General features: G+C 41.6%; 1 protein-coding gene across 1 annotated transcript; it reads left to right on the top strand.

Annotated features, from left to right (window-relative positions):
- Positions 1–253: 253 nt before the first annotated feature.
- CD48 (CD48 molecule) lies at positions 254–21975 on the top strand. The gene is made up of 4 exons (XM_086394545.1): positions 254–648; positions 15998–16291; positions 19424–19687; positions 21741–21975. Exons 1-4 carry the CDS (start codon positions 567–569, stop codon positions 21818–21820), a joined length of 720 nt encoding a protein of 239 aa, XP_086250671.1. The 5' UTR covers positions 254–566; the 3' UTR covers positions 21821–21975.
- Positions 21976–23764: the final 1789 nt, after the last annotated feature.

Here is a 23764-nt window from a genome sequence, read left to right as displayed (position 1 = left end):
GCATGACTCTACCCCTTCCCCCATTATCCTCTATGCATAACTTAAGGTATAAAAACTACTTTGGAAATTAAAGTGCGAGCCTTGTTCACTGAAACTTGGTCTCACCATGTCGTTCTTTCTCTTATCTTCTGGCTGAATTATTCAGCCTCTTTTCTCCACTGAATTTCCTCACTGAGCTATCCTCATTCTATTACTCTTTATATCCTTAATTAACGTTTAATTAAGCAATTGTTTCCTGATCCTCGCCGACGCCGTCCCCACTTCGAATTCCCTGGATCCACCGGGGCCGGACCCCGGCAAATGGGTGTTTCAGAGCTACTCTCTCAATTTGTCCCACCCTCTCCCTCTGCCACCATATCCGCAAGTCTGTTCTTAGTTTCTTAGTGGTTTAATTAAAAAAAAAAAAAAGCGATGGGGCTTCCTGTTTTTGGTCCCCAGGCCCCACCCATGAGTTTCTGGGTGGAGACGTCTAACCTTAAGCCTTGAATTAAAGGTGCCTTTGGTCTCTTTCTGGCTTGGCTCTGGTCTGTGTCCAGAGTTCCCGTAAAGTTCTGGAGAAGAGGAGTATGTGCTCCAGAAGGCGGGAGTGGTCTCTGACTCTGGAAATTCTACTGCTGCCTCACTTGTTCCTGGCAATCAGCATACAAGGTACTTTCCACAGATTGTCTGCCTGTAACTGTGCACTGGAGGCCCAGTCAGATGGAAAAGGGAATACAGGGCGTGTCTCCACCTGAAGTGGAGTAGTGGTTCCAGGCAGCAAGGATTTGCATCCTGGCAGCGGGGTTGGGGATTCTTCCTTAAGCTTTGGAAAATCAGGCTCCATCTCTTTTCTCAAGGGGAAGCAACAAAAATAGAACTTTGGTGAGATGGAGAAGTAGTCCTCTCACATTTACTGCTATGGTTTGTCATCTGTGAAGTCTCTTTGCATAACAAATAACAGAAAGCTGCATGGGTAGCTGCCACATTGTAGGCTCAGGGGTGCCGTGATCCTTGAGGCATTCTTTGAGACCTCTGTCTATGCAAGGAGTTGTTTCATGAGCAAAAGTAAATAATGTCATTGCTCCAGAGAGAAATCAAAATTGTGGGAAAGGAAACTTGGGAAGGATGGCTCTGTCTAGGGTCACTGAGTGAGAGTCTGAGCAGAGGCCTCAGTAGCAGGGAAACCCTGGAACATCTGATTAAGAGTTAAGGTTCATCCTGCCATGGTTGTGTTCTGATCCCCTGTGTGGCAACTTTCCTTTTCCTGTTACAGTTGTCCAGCCCTCCACTACCTGTCTTCCTAGGTCAGCTGAGAACTGAGAACTAAGCTATTGCCTTTCTCGCTATTTCCCCTAATAAATATTTATGTCTTTTTCATTAAAGGTGCTTTAATGTTCACTACTATGGAAAAAATGAGTAAAAGTGAGTTTGAGCATGGGAAACAAAATAGCATTTTAAAATTATGATAGTATGTGATTCTGAGGCAGATGAGATAGCAATACTTAAAGGAAATCCTGTTGGCTACTAATGCAAGGCCTCTCAGGGTGGCAGAATATTGGATCTGGTTTATGACTGGCTTTGGGGGAGGAAGAAAATTTTCTCTGCCCTTCTAGGATCTCTGACTGGTGTAAGAATTAAATTGACATGAGATAAGCTAACAAGAGAAAATCAGAGTTTAATATTGTGTACATGGGTGAAACCCAGAAAAACCAAGTAACTCGCTAAAATGGCTGAAGCCCTCATCTTAAGTACCATCCTCTGCTGAAGACGAAAGAGAATGTTGAGGGTGACAGTTCTGGGAGGTTATCAGGAAAAGCACAGCAAATAAGGGTAAGTTTGTTAGGCAGATTTAAGTTAGTGCCTTCTCCACTGATAAGAGTTTCTAGAGATTTGGTCCTCCTCCTCTTCTGGTACAGAAAGGGAGACACCTTTATTAACGGAGATTTCCCTTACAAATATAAATGTTTCTTACGAAAGGGTAACTCGTACAAGGTTTTCAGAATGTTTACCATGTCTGCTATTTCCTTAGAAAACAACCAGCTTAAAACAATTAATATGCCAAAGAGACGTATATTAGTGTGGCACATTCTGCTCCCCTACACTAAGTCTAGAGACAAGATATCTTCAGGCTGCTTGTTGCTATGTGAGAGCTCCATGGGGCTTACTCAACTCATAGATCACTAATATGATCTTGGGAGTAGGGGCTGGTATGAAGTATTCATCCAATAGTTGGGGAAGATAGAAATGCCAAGAGAAGCGGGCTATTTCAGCACTTTCTTTAGACATGAGGCCATTGTGTCTAAATCTCTTCATGTCCAGAGTATGCCTACAGATAGTTCTTTTATCTTCGGTTTATGATTCCCTCATCCCAAAGCCTGGTGGCACAGTGGTTTTACAAAAAACCCACCTGCCAATGCAGGAGATGTGGGCTCAATCCCTGGGTCAGGAAGATCCCCTGGAGAAGGAAATGGCAACCTACTCCAGGATTCTTGCCTGGGAAAACTCAAGGGCTCAGGAGCCTGGTGGACAACAGTCCATGGGGTCACAAAAGAGTTGGACATGACTGAGTGATAAAACAACACCCCATAACCACATTTCATCTGAATTTAACTTTGCTGTTTGCCTTGGAGGAGGTGCTTTCTCTCCTGCCTCTAGGCCAATATACATGCCTTTCCTTCTGCCTGAAATGTCCTGCATGCCCCCTCTCCAGCTCCGCCCATTCTTGTGTCACTTCCTCCTAGAAGCCTCAGGTTCCAGGTTATGATTGGTGAACTGCTTGGTTGTCTGTTTTCTGGAGCTCTGTGACCGCAGGGACCTTGTCCATTGCTGAACCTAATACAGGGCCTAACACGTGGCATGGGCTCAATAAATAATTGTTAATCCTATGAATGAATGACATCAAAGAACTTCCTTTCAGGCTATCTGTCCAGATCTTCCTGGGGGTATCATTATTGTTTCTTTCCCAGTAATGGATGTTTTTGTGGAGAAATTTGAGAAGTATTTTTTAAATCTCCTCCTTTGGCCCTCCTCAGACTTGAGTTTCTCAGCTCTCTGATCTCTGGGCCCACTCCTCACTGGCAGGCATCTTCCCTGTCTCCCTCTAGCACAACAAAGTGCAGTAGAAATAGCCTTTTCTGGGAATCAGAAGACTTATCTTCTTTTTTCTTAATTTTATTATCAATTGGAGGATAATTGCTTTAAGACCTATGTTCTGAGTTCTAAGCCATGGGGTTTCCTATAAATTGTAAAAGCTTCCTGAGTCTCAATTTTCTCAACTCTATTATGGGTATAATGATACGCTCCCCATTTTTTCAAGGGTTTATTATTAAGATCAATGAAATAAAGAATGTGAAAATGCTCTGTGATTGTGACCACATACAATTTGAGATAGATAAGAGCCAGGAATATCATAAGGAAATTCCAAAGCCCAGTGCTCTCTCCTGGGCCACAGAACTGAATCTCTGCTTTTTAAACATCTTCAAACACATTTCCAAAATCTAACTCCTCATCTTTGTTCCAGCTATCTATTGCTGTGTAATAAGCCTCCACAAACCTAGGGCTTCCTCACTATGCATTTGGTCACTGTCATCTGGCCAATTAAATTCATGAGACTTCCCATCTCAGGAAACAGCACTGCATTCTTCGTCTTGCCCCCATGACACACATCTGAACTCTTGATGTCTATTGCCAAATTGCTTCCCTGAAAGGTTTGTACAGGTTTGCTGAACAGTTTGTCTCACTAAAGAGTTGCACATAACTCCATGTCAGTATCTTTAAAACATCTCTTTTGGTTCTTAAAATTTTACGAGAAATGACATAACTTGCTTTAGAATTTCCCCTTTAGCACTTCCTTCTTCTCCCTGGGTAGACTTTTTTGTATGAAATTACTACTTCTTTTGATCTGATTCCCCTCCCCCATACCATTTCAGTTTTACTTTTCTATAGACAAGAAACATGCGTAAGCATAGGAAAGGTCTGCCTCATTTATAAACTGCACATAAATACAGTTACTTTATCCTAAGCATTCAGATACATGAACAACTACTTATTGTTAGAATTAAATCAAAGTAGTACTTTAAGTAGTTTTCTATCTAATAAAATATGGAATTGTTAAAAGGCAAATAAAAATATTTTTCAATTTACTTTAAAAACTAAAAAAAATAAATATATTATAAAAAGAAATATATATATATATATATATATATATATATATATATATATATATATATGTAGGAAGTCAAGAGATACCTGAAGAGGCAGGCAAGTTTAGCTTTGGAGTACAAAATGAAGCAGGGAGAAATCCAACAGAGTTCTGCCAAAAGAACAGACTGCTCATAACAAACACCTTCTTCCAACAACACAAGAGACAACTCTACACACGGACATCACCAGATGGTCAATATTGAAATCAGAATGATTATATTATTTGTAGCTGAAGATGAAGAAGCTCTATACAATCAGCAAAAACAAGACTGGGAGCTGACTGTGGCTTAGATCATGAAATCCTTATTGCAAAATTCAGAAGTAAGTTGAAGAAAGTAGGGAAAATTACCAGGCCATGCAGGTATGACCTAAATTAAATCCCTTGCAATTGTACAGTGGAAGTGACAAATATATTCAAGGGATTAGATCTGATAGACAGAGTGCCTGAGGAACTATGGATGGAGGTTCATAACATTGTACAGGAGGTGGTGATCAAAACCATCTCCAAGAAAAAGAAATGCAACAATGCAAAATGGTTGTCTGAGGAGGCCTTACAAAAAGCTGTGAAAAGAAGAGAACTGAAAGGCAAAGGAGAAAAGGAAAGATACACCCATCTGAATGCAGAGTTCCAAAGAATAGCAAGGAGAAACATGAAACCCTTCCTAAAGTGATCAAAGTAAAGAAATAGAGGAAAACAATAGAATAGGAGAGACTAGAGATCTCTTCAAGAAAATTAGAGATATCAAGGGAACATTTCATTTGGCAAAGATGGCCAAAATAAAGTACAGAAATGGTATGGACCTAACAGAGGCAAAAGATATTAAGAAGAGGTGGCAAAAAATACACAGAGGAACTATACAAAAAATATCTTAATGATCCAGAAAAACCATGATGGTGTGATCACTCATCTAGAGCCAGACATCCTGGAGTGTGAAGTCAAGTGGACCTTAGGAAGCATCACTACAAACAAAGCTAGTGGAAGTAATGGAATTTGAGCTGAGCTATTTCAAATCCTGAAAGATGATGCTGTGAGAGTGCTGCACTCAATATGCAAGCAAATTTGGAAAACTCATTAGTGGCCTCAGGACTGGAAAAGGTGTTTTTCTTCCAGTCCCAAAGAAAGGCAATGCCAAAAAATGTTTGAACTACCACACCATTGTATTCATCTCACACACTAGCAAAGTAATGCTCAAAATTCTCGAAGGGAGGCTTCAACAGTATGTGAACCGAGAATTTCCAGATATTCAAGCTGGATTTTAAAAAGGCAGAGGAACCAAAGATCAAATTGCCAACATTCATTGGATCATAGAAAAAGCAAGAGAATTCCAGAAAAACATCTACTTTTGCTTCATTGACTATGGTTCATTGACACAACCTTTGACTGTGTGGATCACAATAAACTTTGGAAAACTGTTAAGGAGATAGGAACACCAGATCACCTTACCTGCTTCCTGAGAAACCTGTATGCAGGTCAAGAGGCAACAGTTAGAAATGGACATGGAACAATGGACTGGTTCAAAATTGAGAAAAGAATACGTCAAGACTATATACTGTCACCCTGCTTATTTAACTTATATGCAAAGTACATCATGTGAAATGCTTGGCTGGATGAAGCACAAGCAGGAATCAAGATTGCTGGGAGAAATATAAATAACCTCAGATATGCTGATGACACCACCCTTATGGCAGAAAGCAAAGAGGAGTTAAAGAGCCACGTGATGAAGGGAAAAGGGGAAAGTGAAAAACTGGCTTAAAATTCAACATTCAAAAAACTAAGATCATGACATCTGGTCCCATCTATTTATGGCAAATAGATGGGGAAAAAATGGAAAAAGTGACGAACTTTATCTTCTTGAGCTCCAAAATCACTGAAGATAGTAACTGCAGTCATGATATTAAAAGAGCTTGCTCCTTGGAATAAAAGCTATGACAAACCATGTTAAAAAGCAGAGACATTACTTTGCTGACAAAAATCCATCTAGTCAAAGCTATGGTTTTTCCAGTGGTCATGTATGGATGTGAGAGTTGGACTATAAAGAAAGCTGAGCACTGAAGGACCAATGCTTTTGAACTGTGGTGCTGGAGAAGACTCTTGAGAGTCCCTTGGACTGCAAGGAGATCAAACCAGTCAATCCTAAAAGAAATCAACCCTGAATATTCATTGGAAGGACTGATGCTAAAGCTGAAACTCCAATACTTTGGCCACTTAATGCAAAGGGCTGACTTATTAGAAAAGACCCTGATGCTGGGAAAGATGGAAAGCAGGAGAAGAAGGGGATGACAGAGGACAATATGGTTTGATGGCATCACCAACTCAATGGACATGAGTTTGAACAAGCTCTGGGAGATGGTAAAGGACAGGGAAGCCTGGAGTGCTGCAGTCCATGGGGTCGCAAAGAGTCAGACATGACTGAGTGACTGAACAATAACAACAATAAAAGGAAAATATCAATGAATTTATCTGAATTTACTAGAAAATCCTCTGTAATAGACTAAACCACCACTTTGATATCTCAAATTGCACTACAATGTCTGTATGTTAATTTTTGCAATCTATATTATAATAGTAATATTAATGCATCTTTATTCAACTTGTGATTGGATTATAGGATCCTTTTAGAAGAGTAGAATTTTTTCCATTTTTTAATGGTTAATCAAGTATTCTTTCTACTGTTTCTATCTTTATGTGGCTTTTTAAGGCCACACTTTCATTAGACATTTCATAACAAAACTTACTTCTCCTTTTTAAATTAATTTTTATTTTATATTGGAGTATAGTTGATTTACAATATTGTGTTAGCTTCAGGTGTACAGTGAAGTGATTCTGCTATACATATGAAAGTGAAAGTGAAAGTTGCTCAGTCGTGTCCAACTCTTTGCAACCCCATGGACTATACAACCCATGGAATTCTCCAGGCCAGAATACTGGAGTGGGTAGCCTTTCCCTTCTCCAGGGAATTTTCCCAACTCAGGGATCAAACCCAGGTCTCCCACATTGCAGGTGGATTCTTTACCAGCTGAGCTACCAGGGAAGCTATATGTATACCTATATTCTTTCTTTTTTCATATCCTTTCCCCAAAACTCACTTTTCCTTTGCTATTCTCAAGCATGAGTCTCAGCCCATTTGAGGCTGCTGGGTTTTTATTTCAAGGTTTCTCTTAGCTGCTTTTCATTGATTTGTAGATGTCTAAAACCATGAATGATAGACTAAGCTCTCTTTTATGTTGTTCTTTTGAGAAATAACTTTCTGGGCAGCTTCTTCACTGCTCCTCTGCTGTATATGTCATAATAGTCATCTTTTATCCTTTTATCCAGGACCCAACCATAAGACTTCCCTGGTGCCTCAGATGGTAGAGAATCTGCCTGCAGTGCTGGAGTCCCAGGTTCAATCCCTGGGACAGGAAGATCCCCTAAAGAAGGGAATGTCTACTGACTCCAATATTCTTGCTTGGGAATACCATTGACAGAGGAGCCTGGCAGGCTACAATCCATGGGGTTACAGAGAGTTGGACACAACTAAGTGACTCACACACACAACCATAAGACAGGGCTGCTACACTGGCCCAGGTGGGCACATTATGATACTTAAGAAACACAGTTCATTGTTCATAGGTAATTAAAAATAACTCAAATTTCTACCTGAAGTCTCTCAAAAGATGTTAAAAGGAATCCAATTTATAAGCTATAGCAATACTTCCTATCATACACTTATCTGCCCTCTTCAGTCTTCTCAAACTATTCCATTCCTCTGCAGCTCAGAGATTCTCATTCTGTTGAGCCATAATGTTATAGAACCTCTATTTTCTAAACCAACTTGAGTGGTTCCTCATAAAGGTCAAACAAATCTTAAGAAATAAGCAAGAGGAGGGCTTCCTAGATGGCCCAGTGATAAAGAATCCACCTGCAATGCAGAGACACAGGTTTGATCTCTGGGTCAAGAAGATCCCCTGGAGGAGGAAACAGCAACCCATTCCAGTATTCTTGCCTGGAAAATCCCATGGACAGAAGAGCCTGCAAAGAGTCAGACATGACTGAGCAACTAACACACACACATACCAAGCAAAAGGAAGCTAAGTGGGATAAAAATATGACTACTTGGAGGTTATGAGGAGATGAATGGAAACACTTATGTATGGATTTTTGTCCCATCCAGTCTATACTAAACAATAAATGTGGACCAAGTATTCTGGGGATTCAAAATTGAGTAAGACATGGTGTTCACCTTTGAAATGTTCACAATTTCAGTGACTCTGTTATAGCTTCTCCCTCCTCCTCACACTTTAGTTTGAAGTTCTTTGGAATGTGTTGGGGATATCCTGGACAAACAAGATCTTAATGTTGTAAATTCAGTTCAGTCGCTCAGTCATGTCTGACTCTTTGTGACCCCATGGACTGCAGCATGCCAGGCTTCCCTGTCCTTCACCAACTCTTGGAGGTTGCTCAAACTCATGTCCTTTGAGTCAATGATGCCATCCAATCACCTCATCCTCTGTCATCCCCTTCTCTTCCTGCCTTCAATCTTTCCCAGCATTAGGGTCTTTTCCAAGAATCAGCTCTTTGCATCAGGTGGCCAAAGTACTGGAGTTTCAGCTTCAGCATCAGTCCTTCCAATGAATATTCAGGGTTGATTTCCTTTAGGATTGGCTGGTTTGATCTCCCTGTGGTCCAAGGGACTCTCAAGAGTCTTCTACAGCACCACCATTCAAAAGCATCAATTATTCATCACTCAGCCTTCTTTATGGTCCAACTCTCATATTCATACTTGACTACTGGAAAAACTATAGCTTTGAACTACTGGAAAAACCATAGCTTTGACTAGACGGAAGTCTGTCGGAAAAGCGATGTCTCTGCTTTTTAATATACTGTCTAGGTTTGTCATAGCTTTTCTTCCAAGGAGCAAGCGTCTTTTAATTTCATGGCTGCAGTCACCATCTGCAATGATTTTGGAGCCCAAGAAACATTTTTTCCATTTTTTCCCCATCTATTTGCCATGAAGTGATGGGATTAGATGCCATGGTCTTAGTTTTTTGAGTGTTGAGTTTTAAGCCAACTTTTTCATTCTCCTCTTTCACTTTCATCAAGAGGCTCTTCAGTTTCTCTTCGTTTTCTGCCATAACAGTGGTATCATCTGCATATATGAGGTTATTGATATTTCTCCTGGCAATCTTGATTCCTACTTGGGTTTCATCCAGCCCGGCATTTCTCATGATGTACTCTGCATATAAGTTAAATAAGCAGGGTGACAATATACAACTTTGATGTACTCCTTTCTCAATTTTGAACCAGTTCATTGTTTCACGTCCAGTTCTAACTGTTGCTTCTTGATCTGCATACAGGTTTCTCAGAAAGCAGGTAAGGTGGTCTGGTATTCCCATCTCTTTCAGAATTTTCCACAGTTTTTTGTGATCCACACAGTCAAGGCTTTGGTGTAGTCAATAAAGCAGAAGTAGATGTTTTTCTGGAATTCTCTTGCTTTTTCTATGATCCAATAGATGTTGGCAATTTGATCTCTGGTTCCTTTGTCTTTTCTAAATCCAGCTTGAATATCTGGAAGTTCTTGGTTCACATACTGTTGAAGCCTCCCTTCGAGAATTTTGAGCATTACTTTGCAAGTCGTGTGAGATGAGTGCAATTGTGCCATAGTTCAAACATTCTTTGACATTGCCTTTCTTTGGGATTGGGATGAAAACTGACATTTTCCAGTCCGGTGGCCACTGCTGAGTTTTCCAAATTTGCTGGTGTATTGAGTGCAGCACTTTCACAGCATCATCTTTTAGGGTTAGCTCAACTGGAATTCTATTGCCTCCACTAGCTTTGTTCTAAGTCATGCTTCCTAAGCCCACTTGACTTCGCATTCCAGAATTCTGGCTCTAGATGAGTGATCACACCATTGTGGTTATCTGGGTCATTAAGACCTTTTTTGTATAGTTCTTCTGAGTGTTCTTGGCACCTCTTCTCAATATCTTCTGCTTCTGTTAGGACCATACCATTTCTGTCCTTTATTGTGCCTGTCTTTGCATGAAATGTTCCCTGCTTTATTATTATAAAGCAGACTTCATTTTCACATGGATAAATAATGTATATTATAACTGAGTCTGAATCATAACTTCAGTCTATATGCCCTGTATTCTTTATTCCTTATTGAGTTCATTCCCATTTTTCTTTGCCCAAGGAAGTTTCAGGTAAGTTCTCTGGTCTTACCATGGTGCTGGGGACTCTTTCTTATCATCACATGTCCTAACCAAAGACCTGGTTTGTTTGTCTTTTGTGCATGCTTATGTATTTTACTAGATTTAGCTTATAAGTAAAAACCTCTACAGGAGTTGCTGCAATTTTTTTTTTTTTTTTTTTTTGCCCCCTTCCACCACATTCTACACTTTCAGATTCACAGATAGGCATTCGTTCCTAAAAAAGTTCTAGTCCTTATTTTACCACTGTTTTGGCACAATAAAATGAGTTCAATGGCAGGTGTTAAACATCTCAATAATTTATACATAGTATAGAATTTATGGATACAAAAGTAATGTAGGTAATAATAATAATCAATACATGACATTTATTATCTACTAACCAAAAGTTATGACCAACCTAGATAACATATTAAAAAGCAGAGACATTACTTTGCCAACAAAGGTCAGTCTAGTCAAGGCTATGGTTTTTCCAGTGGTCATGTATGGATGTGAAAGTTGGACTGTGAAGAAAGCTAAGTGCTGAAGAATTGATGCTTTTGAACTGTGGTGTTGGAGAAGACTCTTGAGAGTCCCTTGGACTGCAAGGAGATCCAACCAGTCCATCCTAAAGGAGATCAGTCCTGAATATTCATTGGAAGGACTGATGCTAAAGCTGAAACTCCAGTACTTTGGCCACCTCATGAGAAGAGTTGACTCATTGGAAAAGACCCTGAATGCTGGGAAGGATTGGGGGCAGGAGGAGAAGGGGACAACAGAGGATGAGATGGCTGGATGGCATCACCAACTCGATGGACATGAGTTTGAATGAACTCCAGGAGTTGGTGATGGACAGGGAGACCTGGTGTGCTGCGATTCATGGGGTCGCAGAGAGTCAGACACAACTGAGCGACTGAACTGAACTGAATCTTCCAAGTATTATACTAAGTATTTTATGTGTATTGATTATTTGAATTAATCAAATTATATCCTAAGCATTTTATTTGTGTTACTCTGGGTCAGGGTTCTTTAGAGAAAAAGAATCAATGGGGTATATACAAATATATAGAATGAGTCTCACACAGTTTCCCAGGTGGTGCTAGTTGTAAAGAACTCGCCTGCCATAGCAGGTCAGACATAAGAGATGTCAGTTTGATCCCTGGGTCGGGAAGATACCCTGGAGAAGGGAATGGCAATCCACTCTAGTATTCTTGCCTGGAGAATAGACAGGGACAGAGGCGCCTGGAGGGCTACAGTCCATGAGGTCACACAGAGTCAGACATGACTGAAGTGACTTAGCACACACACATGGTTATGGAAGCATAATCCATATTCTGTACTTCTCTGGAGAAGTCCCATGATCTGCCATCTGTAAGATGAAGGCCAAGAAAGTTACTTGTGTAGTTTCAATAGAAATCCACAGATCTGAGAATATATAGACTCACAATTTTAGTTTATACACTCTGTAATCTTCATTCTCAGTAGATTCAACTTCATTCATCCTTCCACAAAGAGGCTTCAGGGAAGCCAGTGGTCTAGGTTGTAGTTCAAGTCCTAAGGTCCAAGGACCAGGGACAGTGATGTTCAAGGGTAGGAGAAGATGGAATACCCCAGCTCACAGCAGAAAGAAATTTGCTTTTATTCTTTCTTTTTAGTCCAATTCTGGGACTCAGCAGGTTGGATGATGCTCACCCACATTGGTGAGGGTGATCTTCTTTACCCAGTCAAATTTGAATTACCGATTCAAATGCTAATCTTTGCTAGAAAAAACCTTACAGACCATCCAGAAAGTGTTTTACCAGCTATCTGGGCATCCTTTAACTCAGTAAACTTGATACATGAACTTCACCATCACAAACTCTGTAAGATAAACTAAAATGAAGGCAGAGAGGTCAGGTAAAATGTTCGCAGTTACACGGCTAATAAGTGACAGGGTCAGGATTTGAATAGTCTAATTCCAGAGCCCATGTTCTTAACTATCATACTACAATGGAAATGAGTTTAATTCATAAGACTCATTTTCTGTCTTTAGAAAGCTTCTAGGGATTTTCCAGGCAAAAGTACTGGAGTAGGGTGCCATTGCCTTCTCCGAGTCTGGTGATAAAGGCAAGTAATCGGTATTAAATGGATTACTTTAATATGATATGAGTTTTAAGATATAGGCATGAACAGGATGTTGCAGCTTTCCTTCCCCCTTCCTTTACCACGTATGAGTAATGATTAAAAAAAAAAAAAAAGCCATCCTGGTAGATGGCGGTGACTTCCTACTTAGAAATAAAGTGGTTAATTGTGGGTTGTGTTATATTCTTCAGCATATTTTTGAGACTCAATGGAAAGTCTACCAAGGATGCCTAAGCCAACAGTTTTCAACCAGAATGAAGGTGGTAAGATTTTTGCCTCCCCGGGAGCATTTGGCATTGTCTGGAGACATTTTTGAAGATCACAACTGGAATGATGTTACTGGCATCTAGTGAGCTGAGGCCAGGGAGGCTACTACACATCTTACAATACACAAAGACATCTCTGCACAAGGAATTCTCCGGCCCAAAATGTCAATAGTGCCAAGGCTGAAAAACACTGACCTAGGCTGTCTATTATCACCACTTTTATTAATTCATATGGAAACAAGCAATGGAATGAGAACAAGTCTAGAATACATGTCCAGTAATTTTGAAATCCTAAAGAGAATGTATGGTCTAAGAGGTGAGAGACAGTCTACATTGCTGGTGTTGGAGCCTAGCACATGACCTGGCATGTAGTCATTGTTCAAATATTGTTGTTTTGCCGGGGTCCTGCCCCGGCTGGATCAGGGGTTCCCTCGGGAGGACGGCGTCAGCGACTGAGAGAAATAGAGAAAGAGATAAGGAAAGATATTTGCAGTTAAGAAAATAGAGGAGAGAAAAGAGGCTGATATTCCTTGGTTTATGCAGAAAGCCAATAAAGCCCCAGCATGGGACTTGCTCTGTTCACGTAGGCCGCAGGCGTCCTCTCGAATAGCTGAATGTGCCCCACCTTAGGCACCTTCTCGAGTGGGTCTTAGAAGCCCAAGCAGGAAAGTGAAGGCAGAGGGCCCCTGCACTCCAGGGAATCAGCCTGAAAAGGAAAAGGAAAGAGAAAGAACGACATGGGGAGACCAAGCTTGATGAGCATGGCCCACACTTTATTTTCCAAAGTAGTTTTTATACCTTAAGTTGTGCATAGAGGATAATGGGGGGGAGGGGTAGAGTCATGCAAGGTCAGCAGTCCTTGATCCTTATCGAAGCCAGGCTTTCTTTCTGCAAACTTATCATATGCAAAAGCTTTAGGTGATTTACATCACCTTCTGGCCAGAAGGCTTGTTAACATTTTATGACCCTTTCTTCAGAAAACTTATTTTTCTGTAAAGGTGATTATTCTGAAGTCAGGCGCCACCCTCTGAAAGCATTAGATAAAGTTGCATTCCTATAGGGCAAAAGTGTGATGGGTTATAACAAGAAAAGAATTAACTCCAGGGTCAAAGGTTACAAACATTAAAGCTACTACTTACATTTCTATATACCAACTATATTAATCAATACACTCCCAGGGACACAGTAGGTAAGGGATATGGAAACTTGGCAGCAAGCATTAGCTCAACAAAGAAATCCTCTACTAGTTCTATTCTAACAATTTTAACTCTCTGAGAAGCTCTGCATTGTTAGAATATCTTAAGGGTCCCATGCCTCTCATGGTTGGGAGGCTGTGAACAATCACATGCGTAGCTGCAGGAGTCCAAACAAACCTGTCAGGCAAGCTAGAAAGTCATCAGAGGGGTTTGAATTGAAACACTCCTATTATGCCCAGGAAAATTATTAACTAGAGCTCTAAGTTAATTTTCTTCAGGGAAAGGTGGTCGGGGATAGCCCCCCGTTAATGTCAGAAGAGTTGGTGAAAATCATGAAATAATAAAACAGACAGATTCTGGTTTGGGGGTAGACGCTCAGGCAGACCAGGGGGGCCCTTGAGCCCTGGACTCGCCTTGCCTGTCAGAGCTCTCCTGCATGACCTTGTCATGGGTGGGAACTCCCGTGCTGGCTCCCAGCATTGTTTGGACTGATTGATTATGTCACAGAGATTATAGAGTATAGGATGGACCAATCAGAAGCACTGTGGAAATTAATGCCTACATGTGTCTGTGAATGAAACAGGCATAGGTTAAATGCTCCATAACTAACTGTTCAGTGGATAGTTGGAAGGATTAATGACTAGGAACTTGAAAGACCTGGGGACATAGGTATTTTTAATTTTTATTCAAAAGAATGTTTTTGTAAATGATAGACATGTGGAAAGTAACAGCCTATGGGAAAACCTAAATGAACTTTTTGGCCAACCCAAAAAGTAGGTGTAAATACAATGCTAAGCAATGTGAGGTTTTGTGTATCAGTACATGAGGTAAGAGTGATAGAGATTTATTTCCTCTTTCCTCTCCTATTAGCTTCTTTCTACTGCTATTTCTCAATGCAAGAAACATAAGAGACACGGGTTTGATCCCTGGGTCGGGAAGATCTCCTAAAGAAGTGCATGTCAACTCCAATATTCTTGCCTGGAGAATCCCCATGGACAGAAGAGCCTGGTGGGCTACAGTCCATAGGGTTGCAAAGAATCAGACATGACTGAAGTGACTGAGCACTCACTGCTCTTTCTCAGTCTATACATTTATACATAGATTTCTTTCATTCACAAAAGAGTCAGCAGACCTCCCTTCATCTTTATTTTCTGGCTATCATCCTTTTCTTCTTGCCTTCATGAAATCAGGTCTTTTAGAACTGAGGCTTATACAATTTGGGGTGCTCTCACGAGAAAAAGAATAGAACTGTAAATACAAATAGGAACAAAAATAAATGTAGTTAGAATGAGAACAGAAGTCCCAATGTGTCACAAGTTTTTAAAAAGCTGACAAATACAAAGATCACAAAAGCCAGAAAAATAGCACGATATTTTTTTTAGTAAAATGCTCACTCTTCTATAATACTTTGTCACTGAATAACTCTCGTTCCCCTTCATTTCAAATCTTGTGTCTCCTTTACTTCTTGCCTAGTGCTGTGTGTGCTCCGTTGTTCAGCCATGTCTGACTCTTTGCAGCCGCATGGATCCGCTAGGCTCCTCTGTCCATGGAAGTTTCCAGACAAGAATACTGGAGTGGTTTGCCATTTCCTATTCCAGGGGGTCTTCCAACCCAGGGATCGAACTCGTGTCTCTTGTGTCTGCTGCATTGGCAGGTGTATTCTAGCTGCCACTAATGCCAACTGGGAAGCCACTGCTAGGGAACTAAATTGAGTCACAGGGAACACAAGCACAGAGGGGAAATGTGACTTATAATTTTATTTGAAAATGTTCTGGTATGAGAGTAAGGAAGGGAGGCAGGGCCAGCTCAGTGTCCCTTTTCTTTATCATCTAGGGTAGAATTAGATGGATTATAAGCACGTTGCCTATCCCCATGCCCACTTCTCAAGCTCTAGCTTTCACTGAATTCCCTATCAGGGGTCAGGTCCTCTGATAAAGATCATACTCTCTCCTCCCAAACAAAAATCTCTCCCTTCTTCCTTGTTCCACCAGCCCAGGCTTTGGGCTACTGGGCAGCTCTGCTTTCTCTAAAATGGGTCTCACTCATTCTGACTTTCATTGGCAGGCCATTCAAAATATGCAATCCCTGGCGACAATGTGACTCTACACATCTCCAATCTGCCGAAGAACCACAAGTCACTCACCTGGTTTTATACTACTGACCAGAAGATTGTAGAGTGGGAATTTGATGAGCCTATGTACTTCAATACTAAATTTAAGGACAGGGCCAAGCTTGATCCTAAAAGTGGCGCACTGCACATCCGCAATATCCAGAAGGAAGACAGCAGTACTTACCTCCTGAGGGTGCTGAAGGACAATGGAGACGAGGAGGAATGGAAGATCTCACTAATGGTGCTTGGTGAGTTAGGGTAACCAAAGGGCTAGTCCCCACTCTGGGGACCCAGACAGATCACTGGAAAGCTTCCTGGTGATTCTGGGGACTCTCCATGGGAGGGGGAGAAAAAAACCTCAGGACAGGCTTAATCCATTTCTCCTGGAGCCAGTTCCACTTGGAAGTGAGTCTGGGCCAGCAGACCCCAAAGTAGATAACTTTGGGACATTTAAAACCTCTTCTGACATTAGAGAGTCTAAGATTTGAAGAGGAAGGAGACAATAAAGATGGTTTCCTCTCTATTCTCTTCATGTTCTCTTGTGGTCAATCCAAATAAGTTCTGAGTTCTTCTTTTTTAACTGATTTTTTGGTTGTACTGGGTCTTCATTGCTCCACGCAGACTTTCTTGAATTGTGGCAAGTGGGGGTTACTCTTTGTTGCAGTGCATGGGCTTCTCAATGTGGTGGTCTCTGGTTGCGGAGCATGGGTTCTAGGCATGTGGGCTTTAGTAGCTGCAGCTTGCTGGCCCTAGGATGTGTGGGCTTCAGTAGTTGTAATGCATGGGCTTAGTTGCTCTGCAGTATGTGAGATCTTTCCAGACTAGGGATGGAACCCATGTCCCCTGCATTGGCAGGCAGATTCTTAACCACTGGACCACACTTACTGGCTGTGTGACCTTGGAGATAGATCTTGACATCTCTGTCCCATTAGGTAAGATTCTGTTGATGGCAAGTAATGGAGGCCAACTTGATATACCTTTAGAAAAGAGGAGATTTTTTTTTTTTTTAAGCTATGACTTCTTAAAGCAATGAAAGAAGTTTAGAAGAGTTGAAAATGACTGAAGATGAGGAAGAATGAGACCCTGCCCCAGTCTAGAGCCTCTAGCCACTGGAATCTTTAGTGTGAAAGTGGATCCCTGCCAGTACAGACTATCTCTCTCTAGGCTTTCATATCTCTTAGTTTAAATTCTCAAGAAAGAGAAATTGACTAGCCCATCTTGGTTCAGGTATGTGATTTAAACTCTTATGGTCCAAAGAGTCATCTTATAAGGCAGAAACTTGGTTCTTGGGGAGATTGTCAATTATTAGAGGAGGAGGGCTGGGCAGACATCCAAGGGAGATGTGCCCCTCAGATCCTTGCGTTCCTCATCATATTGTGAGGATAATTATATCTTTTTAGGATGTTATGAGAATCAAAGTAGATAATGAAAGTGAAAACACTTTTAAAATGCTGGAACTTCCCTTGTGGTCCAGTGGTTAAGACTCTATATTTCCACTGCAGGGGGCGTGTTGAGTTCAATTCCTGGTTGAGGAACAAAGACCCCACATGCCACATGGTACAGTCAAAAATAATAAAATTATAACCAAAAAAAAAAATGTGCCAGAAGATTTTGTGTCTGGTGAGGAGCCTTAAAAATGCTAAAATGCTGCAAAGAATGAAGAAATTGTATATATTCATGTCCCACTAACATGGGTCATGATGGTCCCTGGTCTAAGAGGCTAGAATCGCATTCTTGCTCACTTCCTGCATATCATATGTCCTAAAATTGCAAGATGTACTAGCAACAGGAAATATTCAAAGGTTCCTACAGTGATTTTCAAAAAAAAAAAAAAAATCTGAAATATACATCATTTACCAGATTTTGTGGCAAATATTCCCATCACAGCCAACTGTAAACTGCTATCGGTTTCATTTCACAACCAACTTACAAAATTTCTGAATATCCTACAAGCCATAAGCTTATGTGGCTTTAGTACACTTGCCTCTGGATAAGGCTCTGAGGATGCGATTAGTGGAAGGATCATCCTTCTGTCCAGCTCAGGAATTTCTAAAGCTCAAAGGGGGCGTCTTGGAACCAGATTGCTCCATCTGGCTCTGGAGTGCTCAGGGCTGATCTGCTTACTATGGGAAATGCGGAAGGTTTATAAGACTTGAGGCCAGACCATAGGAAATGAGTAAGCATATGAATACTGCTCATGTAAAGTATGCAAGAGGAGTCCAGCAATGTGATAAGGTTTCATGGAGGAGATGGAACTAGAGTTCAGGAGGTCAGATTGGTAGAGCTTCCATTGCCCCTCACAGACCTACAACTCAGAAGTCAGCTCTGATTGGGTCAATTCTCTGCTACATTTTAATCCTATGACTTCTGAGCTGCATTGATTCTGTAGGTGTTTTACCCTTGACCAGAAGGAAAAGACCTCAGAGGATTTCAGGTAAAGCAGTCCTAGTCAAGGAAGGAGCATATGATGGGATTACATCTCAACCCATCTGCCTGCAGAATGAAATCAGTGATGATGCTGTGACCTTCAACATGCATACATCACACCCAGCAAAAGCACTTACTCATAGATGATGGCACTGTATCTTACTAACATTGTGCTATGAAGTAGGGTCATTTTACATTTTACATTTGAGAAGGAGTTCAGAGGGTTAGTTGTCTTGCCTCTCAGAGCCACTCTCTCAGAGTCAAGTCCAGGACCCAAGCTTGTCTCACTGTAAAGTCAGTATTTTGTCTTTTCTATTGCATAACTGCTTCATCCCTACACACATCCATCCCTACATCCATTCACCTTTCCCTTTCATCAAAATACCTGCTCTGTAGCAGGCACTGAGATACCAAAGTTAACAGATGCAATTCATCACTACCAGCTTGCACCAGGAGGTCCATGAGGTTCTCTGTAGTTCTGCCAGAGTTCAGGAAAGGTGTAGAGCAGTATCTCTTACCCCAGGACTCTCACTGTGTCTGAGCCCAAGAACTCTTGAAAGATTGACTGATGGGCTAAGGTGCCAAGTGTGGGTCATTTCTAGAGAAGGGGCCCTGAGTAGCTCAGCCAGTTGGGATATCAAGTTCAACTCTAGCTGATCTCTGTGCTAAAACTCTGCTGTTCTTTCTGGCCCACAGATGGGCATAACTCCATTTTGTTTCTGGGTAACTGGCTCCCTCTTCTGGATCCAGTTTAGCTTCACGCCAAGGAGTAGCTCTTTCCCTTTGAAGCCTACAGAGGTCAAAGCTGCTCACTAGCTCCCTCTACAGGGCCCTCTTCTCCATGGCTGCTCCTCAGGACCTCCCTTTGCCCTTTGTTGGCTAAAACCTCCCAGCATAAAAGCTTCATAAATGCATAAACCTATTGTCTCATCTTATAACATCTTCATCTTCAGACCCTGTACAGAAGCCTGTCATAACAGTCGAGAAGCCATGGGAAATGAACAACTGCAACCTGACGCTATCCTGTGTGATCCAGGACCAATCTGTAGACTACACTTGGTATTGGGAATCAGGGTCCTTTCCAAAACAGCTACAGGGCAGTGTGCTTCAAGTGGTCCACACGCCACAAAACTACTCAAAGTCTTATACCTGCCAAGTCAGCAATCCTGTAAGCAGCCAAAACAGCACAATCAACTTCACTTCACCCTGTGAACAAGGTAAGAGACACTGCCAAGGGACCTGAGGTGGGCACAGGGTAACTAGTTTTCTCTTGAATGAAGAAAAGTGTAGGGATCTTTTCCATCCACTTGTCATAGAGTTTGATGGAGAATCCCAAAGGAACTAGTGAGGTGTGGTAGACTTGGGTTCTCTTGTGTCTCTGACATGGTCTCCCAGCAAGCTTCCCTCACCTTTGTGGAGCTCAGTGTCCTCACCTGCAAAGGGCTCTCATGTCCCCTTTTCCTTCCCTGCTTTAATAAGTGCATGGTCCTGGAATCTGAGGGCAGGGTCCTTGCAGGATAATCTGAGATTTCAAGGTGAGTAGGGAGGAAAAAGGCAAGTAGAGGAACAGTCCAGATACTGTTGTGCAGCAACATAAAGGTGTTTCTGGTAGACAGCAAAGGAAAGAAGGGCCAAGAAATGGTTAATCAGGAGTGAGGAGCAAAAGAAAGAAGGGCCAAGTGGATGAACATGAGTGGGAACGAGTGGTGAGCAAGAGAACCTGGCCTAAAGACTGAGATTTTCTGCTCTTCCCCAGGTGTATGCCCCTTGATAAAGTTGGAAAGGCAAACTCTGGGTTTCATGTTTCAGATTTCTCTATCTCCTGGGAGGCCCCACTCAATAGAGCATCACTCCTGGCTCTCTCTCAAGCCTACACAGGTCCCATTGTGGGGTAGCTACAATTATAGATTTTGGAATCAATCACACCTGGGATTAATCCTGTGACTATTACTTATTAGCTAAACAAGTGACTTAGCTTCTCCAAGTCATGTCCTTCTTAAATAAGACAAAATAATAGTTCTTATCGTGTACTGTTCTGAGAATTAAATTAGACAATACAGGTAACTACCTACCACAGTATCTAAGAAGCCTTCAGTGAGTGGTAGTTAAATTAGATCCACCAAGTCCTTTTAATTATAGAGACTCTAGGGATTTGGGGGGCCACTTGATAAATTTGAATCACTCTCTTCAGCATTCTAGGCCCTGTACTCTTCACACCCCTGAAATCACATCCCCAAGCCCTGGTGTATAAATCTCTCCAGAATAACTCATACCTGTGGTGCCAACATTTACCTGAGATCCTTTTCACACCCAGTCACTAGGGATCGTTGCTCCTGGGAACATGGCTCTTCCATGGTCTTCCTGGACCCAGTCTACTCTGCTCACCTACACTGATTTCTTTGCCTCTGCTCCCATACATGAACTATAGAAACTATAAGTTCTGTGTTCTTCCCAACCAAGTGGTCATGTCTCTTCTAGTCTTTCATGATACGCCCTGCTTTTCCACCACCGAAGATCCAATATAAGACTTTGGTGTCTGACCATGAGACCACCAGTTGGCTGAGTGGTTCTAAAATCACCTTTACATCAACACCATATCCTGAGATCCAGAAAAAGGAAGAGACACAGTCCTTGTTCTTTATAGAATGAAAGTGACTGCCCATTCACAGAGAGGATGAAAGCAATAATACATTTCTTTTTTGAAGGTCTAAGCCCATCTTGTTACTTTTCAGCTACCTAAATTATCCTAGAAGAGCATCCTTAATTGCCCTTCCACACTTTATCACTCTCCTCTCCTCCTCTCCCTTGCTTTATACTTCTATATCTCTTAGTTTCCTTTTTTTTTTTTTTCCTTCCCCACTGAGTTGGTACTGATGGTTGGTAGTGTGGATAAACAGGCAAACCTTTCTCCCCTAAACTTAGCATACATATGAACTACTGCACTTGAAGGTCTGCCCTACTTAACTGCTGTCCAGTGTAGGAGAATGATTCTTTTCTAGGCCCACAGACATGCCAAGATAATCTTCATGTACAGGACTCAGCTAAACCAGTAATATTGAAAGGATTTCTGTGTTCTTTCTACTTTACATCTGGGAGGTTGAGCTCTTGCTCATCTGGGGAAAAGGATGTGCAGGGGACACTGTGTCTGGATTCAGAAAGGAAATACATTCCCTTGCTATAGAAGCTCCCATGCCAATGTTCAGCACCCCTTCCCCTTCTCAACAAATTAATCAGGACACCTAAATGTCTTGCATTTTCTTACTCTTTCAGCCTCCTCCTCTGAAGTAGCTCGGACAGCAACTTGGCTAGTGATCATTGTAACCACTCTTATCAATCTCCTATGGATCTGAGAAGAGCTAACTAGAGTGAAACTTCAAGAATGCAAGATTTTTCCCTCATTGGCAATCGGCTATTAACCAGGACCGAAGCTCTGGCTATATGGAATAGGGGAAAGGACTGAGATGTTTAAAAGGAGATTCAAATAAAATTTGTATAATCACAGTAATATTTTATTTTGTATTTTCTAATTGTTTTTCTAGCATATATGTACATATGTACTTTCCCATAAAAAGTGGGCAAGAATGTATTCTGCAATGTTTTTTTGTTTCAACAAACAATGCTATAATTGTCAAAATTGATTGTTGAATCCTAGGATCCAAAAAACCCAACAAATCGACTAAGCTCTCTCACCATGGTCTTTCATCACAGGATGGCAAGAGCTCCCAGGCCCACCACTAGCATAACAATGGGAATTTTTGCTCTTTGTTTGCCTCCTCTGTGGTTCTTCATGGGCCTGGAGCTGATAGGGTCACTAAAAGATAAGTTTCCCTTTCAACAAACTGTCCTATCACAGATCACTTCCACTTTACATCAAACCAAGCTTATCTTTCCCTCCCCTTATCACTTCTGTGGCAGAGACAATACTATGTGTTCATCAAACCCTTTCATTTTCTTCCTGGACTTTGATGGTTAATTTTACGTGTAAATTTGACTGGGCCACAGAGGTACCCGATCATTGGTCAAACCTTATTCTGGGTGTCCCTGAGGGTGTTTCTGGGTGAGATTAACATTTGAATTAATAGGCTTAGTAAAGTAGATTATCCTTTCCAGTTTGGGGAGTGGGGGTGGGGGGCGGGGTAGTCTCACCCTATCAGTTGAAGTCTTGAAAAGCACAAAAAGGCAGGGGACACTTTCAAGTTGATGGAGGAATAAAACAGAGACCACCTTCCCCCCAACAAATACATCAAAAACTCATGTGCATGTGAAACAGCTTCTACAGAACATCTTCTGGATGCTGGCAGAGGATCCCAGACTTCCAAAAAGGCAAACCAGTCCCCTCAGAATGAGGTAGGGGAAAAGTTAAAGATGAAAAGGGAGACAAAGAATATCAGATTGGGGACCTGCACCCCCAGGGAGTGAGTAGTGAAGAAGAGAAGTCCGTACACTAGGAAACCCTCTCACAGGTGGGTTCAGCTTTGGAACTTCAGAGGGCAGCGAAACAGCACATGCTCAAAAGGCAAAATGGAGAGAGTTCACCACAGAGATCATGCGGAGCAGCACTTTCCAGCTGAGAATAGGCTCACATGCTCATGCCCGCTGTGGAGAGTGGGGGCTGGGTTGCAGAGGCTCAGGTTTTGAGAGTTGGACCTCAGGGAAAGAACCAGGGTTAACTGCCATGAAGATACTCTGATGGCACTAATGCAACACAGATATTAGTTGAGACTCAGATCTTGCCTTGCTCTAGCTTGTATTGACCTCAGCTGTTACATAATCATTGTTTACAAAATGTGGGACAAGAAAGCCTGACCATGCCATCTTGGCTCATTTGCTCTTTCTCTATAGAGGGCATGGCAACCCACTCCAATGTTCTTGCCTGGAGAATCCCATGGACGGAGGAGCCTGGCAGACTACGGTACATAGGGCTGCAAAGAGTCAGACACAACTGAAGCAACTTAGCATGCATGCACACACATAGAATTTTAGAGCAAATACAAGCTAGAGCAAGGCAAGATCTAGTCTGAACTAACCCCACACTGCCCGCAACAGGTCCACAGATGTTCCTAGAAATACTGGAGGGGTTTCTCAGTAGGAAAATTGACTGGAGCAGGAAAACAGAGGAATCACATGGACATTTTTATCACTACCATTCTATATATTTTCCCTCACCCCTTTTTTATATTGTTCTAATAATGTTCTTTGTTACTCCTTTAATTTTAATTTTTTATAACTTACTTTTTCCTTTTTTAAAAACACCTTATTTTTAAATAAATTCATTTTATTTTTTCCTATTTCTA

This window comes from Bos grunniens, chromosome 3 (assembly GCF_055505025.1).
Source record: "Bos grunniens cultivar Pamir isolate PY7600 chromosome 3, Bosgru_T2T1.0, whole genome shotgun sequence".
NCBI lineage: Eukaryota > Metazoa > Chordata > Mammalia > Artiodactyla > Bovidae > Bos > Bos grunniens.
Note: the sequence above shows the minus strand (reverse complement) of the source record. Positions and strands in the feature narration are given on the sequence as shown.

Excerpts from the sequence above, each read along its gene's own strand:
- CD48 (XM_086394545.1), top strand. The coding sequence starts at position 567 with ATGTGCTCCAGAAGGCGGGAGTGGTCTCTGACTCTGGAAATTCTACTG. Across the intron at positions 649-15,997 it reads CCTGGCAATCAGCATACAAG|GCCATTCAAAATATGCAATC; the intron begins GTACTTTCCACA and ends TTTCATTGGCAG. Across the intron at positions 19,688-21,740 it reads CACTTCACCCTGTGAACAAG|CCTCCTCCTCTGAAGTAGCT; the intron begins GTAAGAGACACT and ends TTACTCTTTCAG.